Below are 16,846 nucleotides of genomic sequence, written 5' to 3' on the forward strand. Positions count from 1 at the left end.
TAATTGCTAAATAATGATTTGTTTTTTTTTAAATATATTTTAAAATCAACTACACCGAATTTGATAATTGAGAATAATATTGTTGTATTTTATAAAATCAGACAGTATGGTATTCAAATTATGTAAAACTTCAATATAATGGCTTTTACTAATGTTAAGTATATTTCTCAAGTTATTTTTATTAATATAAATAATTGAACATATAATTTTTTTTTGCATTTTTGTATTTTTAATGAATTTTAAATTACTATGGGATTAATAATAAATTTTAAATCACTCGAACTAGTATATGCAAATTTAAAACTTTCACGAAAATATTTAATTAAAAATATTAAAAGCATTTATATTTTTTACCACTATTACGTTATACAAATATTAATTGCATTTATTCTTTATTTTTTAACTATAATATATTTTTATGTTTAACTCAAGATATGTAAATACTCAAGATATGTAAAATTAAAAAAAAGGTGTTAAGCAAGAGAAAGAAATGTAAATAATTTAACATTAAAATATCTGGCACATATACATTAAAGATAATCTTGGAAATTGTAAGTATACCTTAATTTTAATTTGACTTATACAATTAAAATATTAATAATATTTTCAGATTTCAGATTTGTATGTATATTGTCTTATAATATATACGAATGAATAAGTATGTTACGATAGGATTGATAGTGTTTTTATAGTAATACGGATACGAATAATGGTAGTAGATATCTTTAAAAACATTTTAACTTTGTATAATTTTATTTTCTGTTATAAATATTTAATAAAATGCAAAAAATAACTTTTTCTCCTACGACTTAAACTTTTGCAATAAGCTTTTATCACTTTTTTATAAAAATAACGATATAAATTGCACCATTCTAAGAATAAATTAATACTTATTCAACATTTTTTATCTTGGCATAAGTTCTCATTTTATTATGTTGAAAAATAATTAAATTATTATAAATATATGTTTCTTCCGAAAGTATATCGTCTATTAAATTTAAATTATGCCATAAATAAAATTATATTAAATACATATTTTTTGATAAATAATTGTAATTTGGTTCCTTTACCTCTTTTGTGGAGGTCTTCCCGCGGGGGCGGCGCCGCCAGGGGGGCCGGGGGCTGCGGCGCCGGAGGAAGGGCGAGATGAGCCGCTGGGGGCGCACCCCCATACCACGCCCAACCCCCAGCTTGCCCGTTGAACATCCTCAGCTTGTCGTAGACGCTTTCGCCCCCAGAGCTGGCCTGCTGCTCCTTTTGTGACGCCAAATTCCTTAATACGCGGTTTATTGATGATACCTGGGGATGGCGGAAGATATTTTTAATACACATAAAATATACATAAAAAATATATAACTATTTCTAATTTTATTATAAATTTTATATACTACATAATCAACACAGTATCACTCTGATTTATTGCTTTTCATTATCTAAAACTAAATAAAATTATTCATATTTCTTAAGGTAACGTGATTTTCTTAAATGGTAAATCGACTATGTAGCAGTAACAGCTACGCAGTAAGCTTACTTGGGAATTTATTACCACATAATGAATTTTCAATTGTCTATTACGAAGAAAAGAAAGAATAGTCTTTTTATTGGAACATTATATGCCATCTAGTAACAATTCGAAGAATATGTATTATGTGTATAGTTGTATTCAATATATATCGCCTAAAAATTTATCTATAGATATTCGTGAGATTAAGAATATATAGTTAAAGATGATAAATCAGAATTTTAATTCAAATATAAATCACGCATTACAAGTATAGATAATATATAATTATAAAAAAAACATAATCTATGAAATAACCTATATATTGACGTTACAGCTTTTGGTTCTGTATGACTTCCAGGTAAATATATATTTTTTTTAGTAATTTTGCTTAAAAAAATAATCTCGTTTTTTAATTTTAATATCAAATATAAAAATTACTAATTTACCTAATGTTCAAGTTTAGGACACTTCCTATATACAACATTTACGAGCGACTTCCCAATTAAATCACACATAAACAATATGTATAACTGCTCTATTCACTGATAAAACAGCGATTTTATGTTTCTATAAAAATTTCCATCAAGTGGTAGATAAACTTTAAATACAATTTAAATTATTAAAAGATGGTTCGATGGTTCGGAAGTCACTGCAAATTTTATTAAAAGCGACGCAGTAATATTTTTTCGTAGAAGGAAAAAGCTTTTACTGTCAATAAATTAGATAAGTTTAAAATTTGTCATAGACTTCTACATTAGCAAAATACTTCAACTATAATAAATAAACAGTAATGTAAATCTTATATAGATAAAACTATTAAAACAAAATTTAATCACATTCTATACAAAATAATATTTCATTCGTCCCAAATGCTTCATAGTAACATAGATCTTAAATAATAGTTTTATTTCTAAAGAATAAATAGTTAATATTAGTATATTTAAAACAAAACGAAAAAACGTCAAGTTTGGCAACATTACATTTTTAAGGGAAAGTCTGGTAATTATAATCAGATTATAAAATGAAGTTATTCTTGGAGGAACAATAAATATAATTTGTTATGCTGTCATACTTTTCGATAAACTATTTTTAAGAATATCTTTACAATATTACCATTTATTTAAAATATTTTTTATATTTGTTTAGAATGAATTTATGAAGTGATTTTTATTAAGATAATTACATATTATTTTTAAATAAAAATTTCAACATTTATTCCACAGTTAAAAATTTAGAATTTTTCTGCTTAAGTACTTTTTGGACAGACTTTGATGTTGCCAATCAGCAATTTTAACGAATTTTTTATTCCACAACATAAAAATATTTATTATCGTAGATTTAAATCAATTAGCACATTTTCAATTGATCTTTTTATTTGTATTTTTTAACTCATTTGTAACACACTAACTAACTAATTAAAAACATACAAGTTTATGAGTTGTAATTAATTTTTACATTTGGATATTATAATACCAGATGTAAAAATCAATATCCACGTCATAATTATTCTCCAACTCTAAAATCCATTTTTTTTAATAAAATTTGTTAATAAGTATAATATTTATTTTTGCACAATTTTTTTATTGTAAATATTTTGCTGCAACATAACATGATGGGCGTTAGCCCAACACAATCAACAATTACTAAGTAATAAAATACCAGACTAAAATCAGTACATTTAAATCAGCGATATATATATATATTATTAAATTGTATATGAATTATAATTTAAGTTTAAAATTGTCACTATGCACGACCTATCTCGATTTTATTTTTTAATTATTTATTACGATTTTCTACCTAAAAATAGAAAAGTCTGGAAAAATTGAATATGTGATGATCGATTACAGTTATTATTATATAAATAATAATCACAAATTACGATCATTAAGACACAATAAAATTAGAAAAACACAAGGGTCCATATGGCATTCAAATCCAGGTCTTTTAAATTTATTTTTATTGCATCTTAAAATAGTGGAATTTCATATCCTTTTTTTAATCCTATAATATGCCAACGCCTCTGAGTTCTGTATTTAGTTTTTGCCACCTATGCTTGTCTCTTAATAGTTAAATTGATACTCATAGATGTATGCCACATCAGGTGTAGTATAAGCACTAAGTAAGCGAGAGAGTAATCTTCAGCAAAACGTGAATCTGAAACACTCGTTCTAGAGTTGTTTATAGAAATTTCAAGGACTCTTGTCCCGGGTATTATTCGAAATGGTTATATGCGTACACATTGCTATACGAATCCAGCGGCACGCCGGCAGCTAATAGGCTTTTCGCTTTAATCCTAATGTTTCACTAATGGAAGATTATGACTATATCTCTTTAGGCCTGATGGAGCATTATTGTAGCGAATCATTTTTAACCCTTCGTATACCCAAACGATTCTAACACATTTATAAAATAATATAAAAATAACAAAAAAATCAAACATTCCGATTTTATTGAATTGATGATAGCATATTCTATAAAAACATGTCAATGTGTCGAAAAGAAGTGTTTATTAAGTTGCAGAAAAAAATATCAAAATTTATCACCAATACGCCCAATAGGGATATAAACCAGGTGTTGTGTCTGGATTTCTATTTTGCAAAACATTATTATGTTCGGGATATTAAAATGACAATAAAAACTTTTCGAATAGACCTATTGCATAATATGTTTTTATAGCATGATTTACTATATAATAAAAATGTGAACGATAACTCAGTGATATAATTTATTAGTTAGTTTTAAATCATGACGTATCAAGGAGGCAATCCATCATCTTTATATTTTATATAAGATTTAATCATTTGATAGCGCATTGTAATACGACATATTTAGAAGTAAAAATTGTATATGTGGATTTATTGACAGTATGAGTACATCTATTGAAATTGGTTTTGATATTCGGACACTAGTAAAATCTGCTCTCGAAATAATCCAATAATAGAGAACACGCTCCGATGACCACATTTCACTTTTATTATAACGAAAATATGGTATTTGTTATGTTATGAATGGAGTCTCCGTCTATGGATGGGTCCCATTGTTGGCTTCTTCAGTGGACTAACAAAGTTACCGCTTCGAGTTTATCTTTATGCAAAAAAAGTTATGTGAACACATGCTTTGATGAAAAAATATTCTATAATATTTTTTTATTTATACGGAACGCGTGCCGCTGGTTAATTATAACTGAGTTGAAAAACATGGCAGGAAGATGATCGTAACAAATTCAACTGCCAATTTCACATTCCATTTTCAAATAATGGCGCCTGCTTTACCACGGTGGATTAAATAGCACGCGTCTATAATGCGTATTCTGTTGGAAAATCTGCGGTTCTCAACTTTTTTAACAGGCATATTTTTATATAAAAAATCAATTTAATTGCAATCGTAAGATATTTATAGCATTATATGCATATAAAAACACACACAGATTATAAATATATATTTTATACATATTAGTGAAAATAATAAAATAATTATATTTTAATAAAACATCTATTGTATAGCACATATTAATGTATAATTAATAATATAGACGTCATCGATTCTCAGATTTTCAGTCTATTGGTTAATACTTACTTGTAGTTATTCATTATGTCTGATTGACTTACTCAGTTGGTACAGATTTGCTCATTGTAACGCATTGGGTTTACGCCTGTCAGGTTACAACAGAAGATTTATTAAAAAAATAAATATTGATTGTACATATGTATTGTTCATATTTTTTATTTATTTTGGTTATTATATCTGAATTGATTATAGTCTAAGCTCAGTGTGCTTCTTAAACAAAGATATTTGTATTGCTCAAAAATTAATAAAATATGATCATGAGCCAAATATATTATTTACGATAAATGGGTTAATATACTTACATTTAGCTATATAGATTTGTGCGTGTTATTTTTTATAATCAAAATGTAATTAGAAAGAAAAAGCAATTTGATTTGTAGTAAACATTTAAAAGTATATTTTTATAAGTTATATCATGCTTTTCCTTCATAAAAAAATATAAAAGTTTTCTAATGAAACGTGGCCGAGACCTTGATATATTTGATATAGATTACGTAATGATTCTACTACAGTATATTTGTTTTTGTACTTTTCAAATATAGTTATTACTATATTTTTTTATATAATTAATAAAAATAGTAGTCAATTTTTAAATTATGTACTTATCATTTGTAAGTTTATAGCTCTAACTTAAACTTTATAATTAAAGAACTGTAAGCTATATTTCAACGATGATTGATCTCTTATGTCACAAATTAAATATAAACATATACTATTTATAAGACTAACTGGGTATGTAAATCAGACATAATGAATAATTAAAAGTAAGTATTAAACCACTAGACTTTTCAATCAAGGATTCGGTGACATCTTTATAATTAATTATAAATTATTGTGTGTATTACAAGTTATATATTTAAATAAATTTGGTATAAATAGAAACAGTGATCTTCAATTATTTTAAATTAAAAATTAAATATAATCTGATGGAGTAACATCATCAGATCTTTCACAATGAATTCGTAAACATTTCATCTGCCACAACAACGTTTTGATTGTGGATCCCAAAGCGAGTGTGTAATTGAAAAGTTGGCACACACTCGTATGTGTGTGTGTGTTTGTGTGCATGTCCAACAATGGGACTCCAAAATAAGAACCAGTGATACGGATGAACGGGTTTGAATCGTTCCAAATTTGAAAATTAAAATATTCGCATTTTTTCCATTCTCTCTCTCTGTCCCCCCCGTTTACTTTTTGCATCTCCCCCCGAGTTTTTTCCCTATTATTTGGCGGGAAATCTGAATGAATTTTCTAACCGCAATGCGGATTTACATTTTAATTTGGGATGCGACCGTCGGATGGGGGGCCGTTGCAATCATAAAGGCATGGGGTGTGATGAAGATCGCATTTGGCGCTAACAATTATTTTAAACACATACCTCGCAGGCGAGGTATGCGTTTAAATTAACTAACTGTCGAATACGTTCCTCTGTCATATTATATAAATATGTAAAAATGTCACAAAAAATACTCTTTACATATATAATTTATTTTTTGATATTTACGTCTAAGATTGTGAGTATATAACAAAACGTGTAATCAAACAATAGTTTTGTTTATATCACCTATGAAGATTATATATATATATATATATATATATATATATATATATATATATATATAAATGGTCCTAATATCGCTCCTTGCGGAACTTCGTAGCCGTACCGTATTCTGCGCGAGTTATCCTTTATCCGCGAAGGTCTCATTCGCGGATCCTCGACGCCGGCGTCGGAGCGTGAAAATCGATTCGCGGTGTCCGTAGTATATACGGTTACGTTTCGCGTAACGCTCTCCTTGCCCATTGTCGGGTTGTTAATCTGACGAAGCGTCATAATCGGCCACCTCATCAGGCCGCCCGATCACGTCAGGCCAAACCAGGGATAATTTAAAATTTACCCGTCGGCCGATGATTCCGGCCCATCGGTTCGCGAGTCAGCGGGCACCTAATTGAGTTTCACGCCAATTCACGCGAAAGCCTTTTTGATTTTTAAATTTCCTATAATACAAAAGCTACATAATGGGGAAGCGCCTCTAGGGGACGCAGAGACGTTTAAATCTTTTCACGTGATCGCTTCCTTTGCTCAGTCTCTCTGGTCACAAGATTTTACTTAACTATTCACGTTTTAATATGATTCGTATACAAAGAAAGATCTTCAATATTTGACCTTTATAAAACAATAATAATAATAATAAGCATATCTTTCAGACATATCTAGTAGCATAACTAGAAGTATCTGGCAGCGAGCAAGCGCGAAAATCGTCTTAATTTAATACAGCCTCTAATCTACGGCTCTTTAACATTAATAAATAGTGACAGATTTATGAATTGTACATATTAAAAAATATACATTGCTACCTATGCCGCTTAGTGAGAATTGTTTTATACATTTTGAACAAATTATTTGACAAATTTGATGAACTTTCTAAATTGCACAATAAATTAGGATCATTATGAAGTTTGCTTTTTTTTAAATTACTATGTTTGGAAATAACTATTGTTTTTTAAAAAACAGTACTTTAATTTATGACATTTTTAAATTTTAAATTTTATACAAAAATTTTTAAATTCAGTCTGTAAATTAATAACAACAATTTAAATAATTATAAACTAATCTTTTAGCTTGCAAGCAATATATGTCACTATAAACGACCTATACTATATTTGCGTTAACATAGTCGGTTCAAGAGCTATCCATTTCATAATTATTCATAATTGAGAAAGAAATGGCAAGTTTGGGTTTACGTTTACAATCAATCGGAGTAATGATAAGTATATTAAACTAATATCCGTATCGTGTGCTTTAAAGCTAATAGGCGTAAACCCAAACTTGCCGTATCTTTATCGATTATGAACAATGATGAAATGGATAGCTCTCGAACTGACTGTGTTAACGCAAATCAAGTTAAGCTCAATTTTAGTTTTTTATTATGTATAATAATATTCTACACTGGACTTAGAAACATCTAGAAAAAAACAATCTGTGATGTTCTATTGGAAATATATTTGTATAATAATCAATATTTTTACATTATGAAAATTAAAAAATATGGTGAAATTATCAACGCTTTAGTGACGATATCTTACGAAGATTTAGCAACTTCCGAAAAATTTAGACAAGTGGCAATAGTACGCGATTCAATTTCAATAGATATTGATAGCGTACCGGCGGAGCTACAACTTGAGATTATTGATCTGCAGTGTGATACTGGTTTAAGAGAATTGCACAGTCGTGAATAAATCTTGCAATTTAAAAAAAACTAATTCGACTAACTTAAATATTTACCTCGTAAAATGGTACAACCTACATTTATGAACAAAACTCGACTAATTATCAGGTAAATAGCATGAGTATGATATTTTTAATAGTTTTTATTGCCTAATTAAAATATTTCGCATAAAATATGATTTCAGAAAATATGTTGCAACGGTGGCTAATTTATATATATATATATATATATTTGTAGCAAAAAAAGATTGTTATTTATTTAAGAAATTATATTACGATGTTAAAATGACACTGTTGTCATGAGGCCCGGAATCATTGTTTTCCCAGGGTCCGGGTTCTCTCTCGGCGGCCCTGACTACACATGCTGTTTTTTTGCAGAAAAAAATTATAAATACATTTAAACCTTTTATAAAAAAACCTGACTTTTTATTGAATTATAAAATTAATTATAACGGTTATTAAGCATTTGATAAAAAAATGAGAATATGTTTTATTAGACTGGTTTGCTAAAATGTTGAACTTATATTAGTCCATTTTAATATGTTTTAAACGAGCAGTAGAATCAAATTCCAACAGTTAAAGCTTATTATGTTTTTAGCTTAATACATTATATGTAACTACGATAATACTAATAATCATATAAAGTATTATAACATATTTTATTTATTTGATATACTAATAAAAAATGTATCTTTTATACATCTTAAATGACAGTTTCAAACTACAAATAGTAAATTAATTTATTTTTGAGCTTGTACACTCCAATGGGCAAGTAGCAATACGACTTTGCATTAAATATTCTGGATGCGTTCCAGCTGCTCGATGCAAAAGTGGCAGTCTTTTGGTACTGACAGCCACCTTCGGCACAAGTTGGGCAAACAAATGCACTTCTATACTATCCATATATTATAGCTATAGGGAGTTTTATTTTATTTATTTTTAATAAAAGGAGAGGTATAAAAAACTCGTTTTCCCCCGGTACGCACATGCAGGGCATTTCACGTATGACCGAACCCGAACCAGGCTACACTCTGAAAGTGGACGAACTATATGGTGGAGAATTTTAGGTGATTTAAGACCTATTCGATGCGAGAGGGGTGGTTTTTCCACCCCCGGCGTGTCTACGCAATCGCAGTGCACGCTTTGGTGAGTTTTGTGAATAAAGACTGTATAGTCTTCGGAGCTATTTGCCTTACTCGCACGTTGGGCGATTTCATTATGAAAAATGTTTACTTATACGAAAAAAAAACGATTGTTTAATGTTTACTTATGAAAATGAAGGGCATAAAGTGCACTACGGTAAAATATATACTCGCTTATTCATATATAAATATTATTATCATCTGATAAAAATACATATACTGTAAATTTTATTCATTTAATATCTGATTGACGCAAGTTAACTGCTCCTTAAAATGATACTTTTCGTTGTTACTGTCAAACATCAAAGTAAACTTGGCGAACGTCCAAAAAAATGTCCCATCATTAAAGTGAGCTTTATGTTTATTGTGGCACTCTATGAAACACTGGTTTTACGGTTGCACATTGCTCGCACGGCAGGTCCTCCCTTGGGGGTCTTTTGTGACCCCGCAGTCCCAGGGACTAACTACGCAGAACCGCGTAGATCAAGAATCAATCGACCATGAATCGGTCCAAATGAAAAGAACTCTCTTTCTCCCGTTCCCATCTCTCCCCCTGTAAGACCATTAGTCTTAGGTGGAGTTTTTTCAACATGTTAACTCTCATTCATTTGAGACAATAGCACAACAGTGAACTTTCAACCCTTGGGCAATGAAAGTAAATTGATATTATTAAAAGGTGCATAGTTGTATGAGCAATATATATATTATCTTTTCTTTTCATAAACTGAGAATAAATTTAATATTTTGAGCGTATGTGGAAGATAATAGATAAAGGTCTTATATTTTAATAATTTAATCCAATACTTCAATAAACATATATTCTATATGTTTTTGAGTTGGTGATAGTATATCAAGAATTGATTCACATGGAACAACATCTCAGGAACGAGCATTTACTTATTAATTATTTTACAAATAAAAATGCTTTCTGTATTATATTTTTTTATGTAGAGTAAAACAATATTAACTCTTAATAACCTTTATTATTGACACTTTCAGTGTATCCACATATCACTTTGTGTTTAATGAGCTTCGGTCCTCTAAGCGCTTCCCCCACGAGAGCAACCCCCTCAGTCATGCGGAGTGTTTACCTCCTCTGCAGAGCACATGTTTACTTTTGCCGGCAAATTGTGTGTCATTGATGTTAATAAACCCATTTGTGTCCTCATGTTTTCTTAATATGATTCCCAACTCACGTCGCACGCCACCCCTTCCATATGGTCGAGTATGACAGATTATGATACTTTATTTTGCCGACTTGTTGAAAAGTGAGAGAGGGTTGCGATTTATTATTGTTCGCGTCGAGTGTTTACAAGTTTTGTTTAACGATGAGAATCGATGGTTGGGATAATTATGCAGAATAGCGGTCAGGGGTGTTCAACATTGTATACCCTGTGGTTTAATCGATGTGGCTACTTGCTGGCACTCCTGGGGCTTCCAGATCCATGTTAAGCCATTGGATACTCAATTCGTTTACTAAAAAAATACAACAATAAACAGCTGTTAAATTTTTATTATCTAGCGTCTTGTAACTGGTATATATATTGAAAATTTAATCTCTCTATTACTATTTTGCTGAGTAGCATTGAATGTGGTATTAAAGTCTCTTTTGCGGAAGCTGTCGATTCCGGTCACAATAGGGGTACGAGTGGCCTCACGAGACGAGTATATTCGCAACATCAATACCGGAACTGAATGGGTATATACCGCGGGCTAATAATGAACACTATAAATTTAGGGTTCAAGCACTCCCTGTCAACGACATGTCACACACAATAGAGGCAGGTACACCCCGATACAGGGGAATCAAATGTCGGAGCGGAGTCTGATTGCCGAATCGATACTATCACTTTGATTTACAAAGTGGACATCAGAAAATTTATGTATATTTAAAAATATACAAAAAATATACTAAGATAAAATGATCCACAGCAAATATTTCCAGAACAAATTTGTGTATGCAAACGCTTTTTGATGACTCAATTCAGATGAAAATATATAATAACATTAAATACGCATGTTTGTAGAAAGGGCAAACGCGTGTTATTTCTTTAGCTGATATTTTTTCGATGCGCCTATCGATTATATAAAAACACCATATATATACAACTTTATTATATCTATTTTTCAACATTGTAATACATATGCTTTGAAAAGCTCACAAAATAGTAATTTAATGTATTTCAGTTATACTAGTATATATCTTGCTATTAAATATTTACTTAAAACTATATTTAAAAATAATAATAACAGATGGATTTGGTTAAGATATACAAGCAAGTTTTATGTTAAAAAACTATCGTTATTTATATATTTTTTATTATTAATTTAAAGCTTTTTTTGTTGTTGAATAAGTAAGTAATTACTATGAGCTTAAGTAGCTCATTATTAAAGAATTTTCAATTACTACAATTTAGCTCGATTTTAATTATTTATCAATATATTTATTAGTAAGATTAAAAAAAATCTAGGTAAACCTAATCTGTGATGATCGATTGGAATTATACTTATATAATAATCACTAATTCCGATCTCCCAGATACGATAGTAATTGAAAAACCCTAAGGTCCATATGGGATTCGAAACCAAGTCTTTCTGATTAATAGTCATAACTTCTATTATCTTCATTTTAATATATTTTCATAAATGTATAATTCAAGGTCATAGCACTATTGAAATGGACACTGCAGCCATTTAAATATCAAGCTATAAAACAAGATTTATTTTTAAGATATTTAATGAACCATTATTGCTATAAAAAAATAAAAATAATTGTAAAAAAGTGCTAAGATTATTTATTTTATATTATACTACCACAATGAAATTTAAAAATTAACTTTGTGCCTATTTTAAACGAATGATTTGTATTCAATTTTATTAAATTGCTGTTTATAAACCCAAATTTTAATGAAGCATACTTTAGATAGTAGACCGCGTCTCGTAATTGTCTATCACTGACCCCCCCCCTCCCAATTTCATCGGCAGCCTCCACAATTGTGCGTAGAGGCGGAGAGTAAATAGAACTACGAGGAGGATTTTTTTGGGAAGAGATATGTCAAAGTGAAAGTGTGGAGGGTCTTTTTCTCTCAAATTGAATGGGGAGTCGGTCGGTAGATAATCATTGCGACTATCGCAATTTATCAACGACGATGAAACGAAGATGAATGCCAGAGAAGAGAAGCTTTTCATCTGAATGTTTTTTTTAATTTATTTTATTTGCAAAATACTTAAAATATTTTTAGTCTCAATTAGTTTTCATATATTTTTTTAAGTTAAGAAATTATTTTATCAAAATGTTTTGCATCACTGTAATGGACAGACATTATCAAGACCTTTTCAATGCACACACACGCGATGCAAATACATGATACTGCCATCTCCCTCGTGCCTCTGACATTCTAATGGAAATGGATAGAAATAGATGTATATCTGTAAATAGCTTTTTTATTGATGTCGTCCGAATGTAAGACGGCCCACCGAAGCGCGCTGAAAAATACGTCTATCTCTCGATCGAATATCCAGTTTTAAAGGGTGCGAGTGAGAAATAAATATGATATTAAATACTTTTCAAATAATACATAATCAAGCCTCATTCCATCGTTCTGTTGTTTGGAAATATAAAAGAAAATTGTAATGAACGGCAAACACGTTACAAATTTATTAAAATAATTATACATAATAAAACGCAGTTTGTCGCAATCGTAAAATTACTCATTGTGTGATATTCATAGAATAAATAAATAAATAATAATTTTTAATATCGCGAAACAACAATAAAAAAAAGTTTTATTTAAAAACCATGATTTTTATACTATTTTTCTAGTATTTTTTAGCAGATTAATTTTAAATTATAATTGTATTTCCACAATAAATCATTATAAATAGTAATACATGTATTAAAATTTATAGCTAAATTTTTCATTCTATGTTTTAAGATATTTTTTATATGTATAATATAGATATCTCTACAAAAATGTAATCTATATAGATTTCTTAATCGATGTATGCTGTATGTAGATTTTACTGATACAATTTTTGATAGAAAAACATTTTACTGATACTGTAGTTTATTATTATTGGCTTAGCCAAGGATACAAACATATTCATTGGAGCAGTTTCTTGGATTTTAAGAGTGCTTTCAAAACAATAGACAGAATAATAATATTGAAGAAATTAGAGAATGTCGGTATAAGTGAAATAGTTTTAAGATGGTTTATTAATTATTTTAAAAAAATAAAGCAAAAAGTTGAAAAACATTATGCGTTTTTAAAAGAGAAAATAATATGTAACGGTGTACCATAGGGGTTTAAATTGGGACCACTGGTCTTATATTAAATATATAATTATTAATATAAAATTAAACTATATTACGCGGCAAACATTAAAACTTATTACAATAGCAATAATAACAAAATATCTTTAGTGTTATAATAATAAAAATATAGCAATTTATTGTAATGATTTTTAAATAAATAATTTTAATCTTTATATAGAATAAAAATTCTTAACTATAATTTAAAGCCCAAAATTAAGTGATATTTAATAATATTAAATTATGAACAATTTTACTGAGACAAATATTAAAAAAACGATAAGTTATAACTGTATATTATAATAATAACTGCTTATTATTGTAAAACAAAGAAAAACTACATATGATTAATTTCTAAATTAAAAAATACGCATTAAAACATTATTTTTACTCTCTGTAATTAACCATTGTAATTTAATTATATTTAATTTAGATTTAGAAATATGATACAAATTTATCATACTTATTTTTTATTCATATTAAACGATTTCATTGCATTCAAGCATATGTTACGGTATACATTTTTTATCATCAAGGCGGCCACTTCACACCCTCGCCCTTATCCCTTTTCATATTTTCACTCAAGGGTGCCCTGCTTTATCGTCTTGTCGTCTTCGGGAGGGGCAAATAATATTTAGTTATTGTATTAGATATCCCGATATTGCGGCCGAGAGAGAGCAAAATCTTTTCTGCGCGGCGAAAGACAATTTCCTTTTCAATCCCCGAGATGCGATATATTTTTCTATTAACAGGAAATCGATACTTGTCCGATCCTTTTTGTGATTCGCCGTCTTACCTAACAAAGCGCCTACCCTCGCATTGTGTTTGCCAATTTATTTTATTCTTGCGAAATTACGATTTCGGGGATTTCACTCATTGTGCCATACGACAACAAAAAAATAGTGTAACCTCGTTTCAAACATGATTAAAAATCTATCATTGAAGTGGATATAACACGAGTAAATCATTTATAATATCGATCTCTTAACTATTAGATTTCAGTAGATGTTGTTCTAGATAGTTATATGTAATCTTTGTGAGAATTGAATGAAAGAAACTTTTTGTAATATTTTTATAAATAACTATAATTGTTTAATAATATTTTTTTTAGATAAATTAAAAATGTTTGTTTGCCCTGTTCATATAATATTGACATCAATACGATGCAATATACAATTCTTACGCTCAAAGCGAAAGAATTTCAAATATAATTTTGCCAATATAATAGTGCAGAAATCCCAGTTTTATAAGGAGCGGTGGCACTCCTTATTACCCGTCGACCGGTGCTTATGTCAATATAAAGAAAAATTCCATTATTCGCCCTTCGTACAACAACTATCGAACACTCGGATCTGAGCTCATTCTATAGCTATAGCAGAAACCCCGGGTACCATCCCATTGTGCAGATGGGGAAACAGCAATTTGTTTAGCGTTATTGCTATCAAGTGTCCTGTTTATTTTGCGACAATGGCCAGGGTAAATATTTTTGCAATCTTGTCAATGGCAATAATCGAGATTTTTTCCTCGAGAGTTGCCCCCATTGCCTCCGTGTCCATTGTTCGACTCTCGAGTGCCTTATGGCGAATAATGCTTTTCGCATACAAACTGTGAGCTGTATGAAAATATTTTATTAACTCTCGGGATCAACGTTGACATGTTTGGTGACGTCAATATGGATTTAATAAATCCAATTTTTAGGAAACCTAACCATGAAATTATCAAATTATTTGCAAATTCAACTAGAAAATTGTATGTTATTTTTATTAAATTTAATAGCAAAAACCATATTTGTAGTAATATAATTTTTTATCGAATAATATAAAATCATTGTGTGGTATAGTTGGAAAGAAAAATTAGGTTATAATTACTGCTGATATTAAATAAAAGTTTACAATATTTACAATGGATGAAAATTAAATTTTAATTAGCAACACATAATTAATAATAATTCTAAATATTAGGACAATGCTCAATAATATTTATGTAATTTTTAAAATATTATAATATTGTTTTAGTTTTCAAAATCAGCCAGTACGTTACAATACATAAAAATAATTTTATATGCTTTAAAATTCATTTGCTAAATTATATATATGCATAAACATTAAAATATTTAATACATAAATATATATCTATATTAGATCTATGTCGGATTTCATGAGATACAACAATATTATATATGTATACAAAAAATAATAAAGGTTTAAACCATTTTAAAAAAAATTATTATTTCACTGTGACATTGTCTATTATATGTAAGTAAAATTATAATTGAGTACTATGTTAAATATAAATTGGTAAAAAAGTAATGATTATTTTTATTGTTCTTTAAAAGCATCAATAGATTGATCGTAATTAAAAAAATACTAAGCTTTTTTGTGATGATTTTTATACAGACAATTTCACTTCTTCTACTTTAAATACTGTACGTTTTGATTTTTTGACTTATAAACTATTTTTAAGAATAATAAAAGAAACTCACATTTATATACAAAAAGTTTTGTATGAATATTAGGTTAAATTTATTTAATTATCATTTAAAAAATATAAATATGCAATGTATTTGTAATGTGTAATATATGAATATTTATAAATAGTATATTTATATATAATATTATATTATATACTATCTGTATTATAAAAATACAACAATATTATTCTCCAGAGTCACAAATAAACAAGTGTATTTAAATCAGTCTGTTTGTATCATATCATATAATACTTAGAACAGATATTTTAATTTGAGCCATGTATTGTAATACATATAAAAAATGTTATATAAATAAGGCGCAAATTCTTTCGAAACAACAATTTTTATCGTTACTATATTTGTTAACGTTAAGTTAAGTTAACGTTATTATGTTTAATATCGATTACTGTGAGGCGTAGTTATATTAAATATAATGTTTAAATTTAAATATTTAGTATTATAAATTTCAAAAAAAGGCACTTTAATTCGATACAAAAATTAAGCTTAATATTTAGATTTAACCATTTTTAGAATTATTGTTTTTATTGTAGATTGAAGTTACTGTTATTGTTAAAAAATAAGCTCTTTTGTTTTGATTTGATACAAAAATTAAGCTTAGGTT

The 16,846-nt window shown here is 28.4% G+C and overlaps 1 protein-coding gene across 3 annotated transcripts in view; it reads right to left on the reverse strand.

Annotated features, from left to right (window-relative positions):
* Nucleotides 1–16,846, reverse strand: part of LOC148236892 (paired box protein Pax-6-like) — a 93,846-nt gene that overhangs the window by 42,042 nt on the left and 34,958 nt on the right. For all 3 annotated transcript variants that reach the window (XM_088183060.1, XM_088183058.1, XM_088183059.1), the window contains exon 4: nucleotides 1,071–1,299. In XM_088183060.1, the coding sequence (XP_088039186.1) occupies nucleotides 1,071–1,299 (229 nt within the window). The remainder of the gene's footprint in view (nucleotides 1–1,070; nucleotides 1,300–16,846) is intronic.

This window comes from Plectrocnemia conspersa, unplaced genomic scaffold (assembly GCF_051122295.1).
Source record: "Plectrocnemia conspersa isolate PC_06_02 unplaced genomic scaffold, ASM5112229v1 ptg000003l, whole genome shotgun sequence".
Lineage (NCBI taxonomy): Eukaryota > Metazoa > Arthropoda > Insecta > Trichoptera > Polycentropodidae > Plectrocnemia > Plectrocnemia conspersa.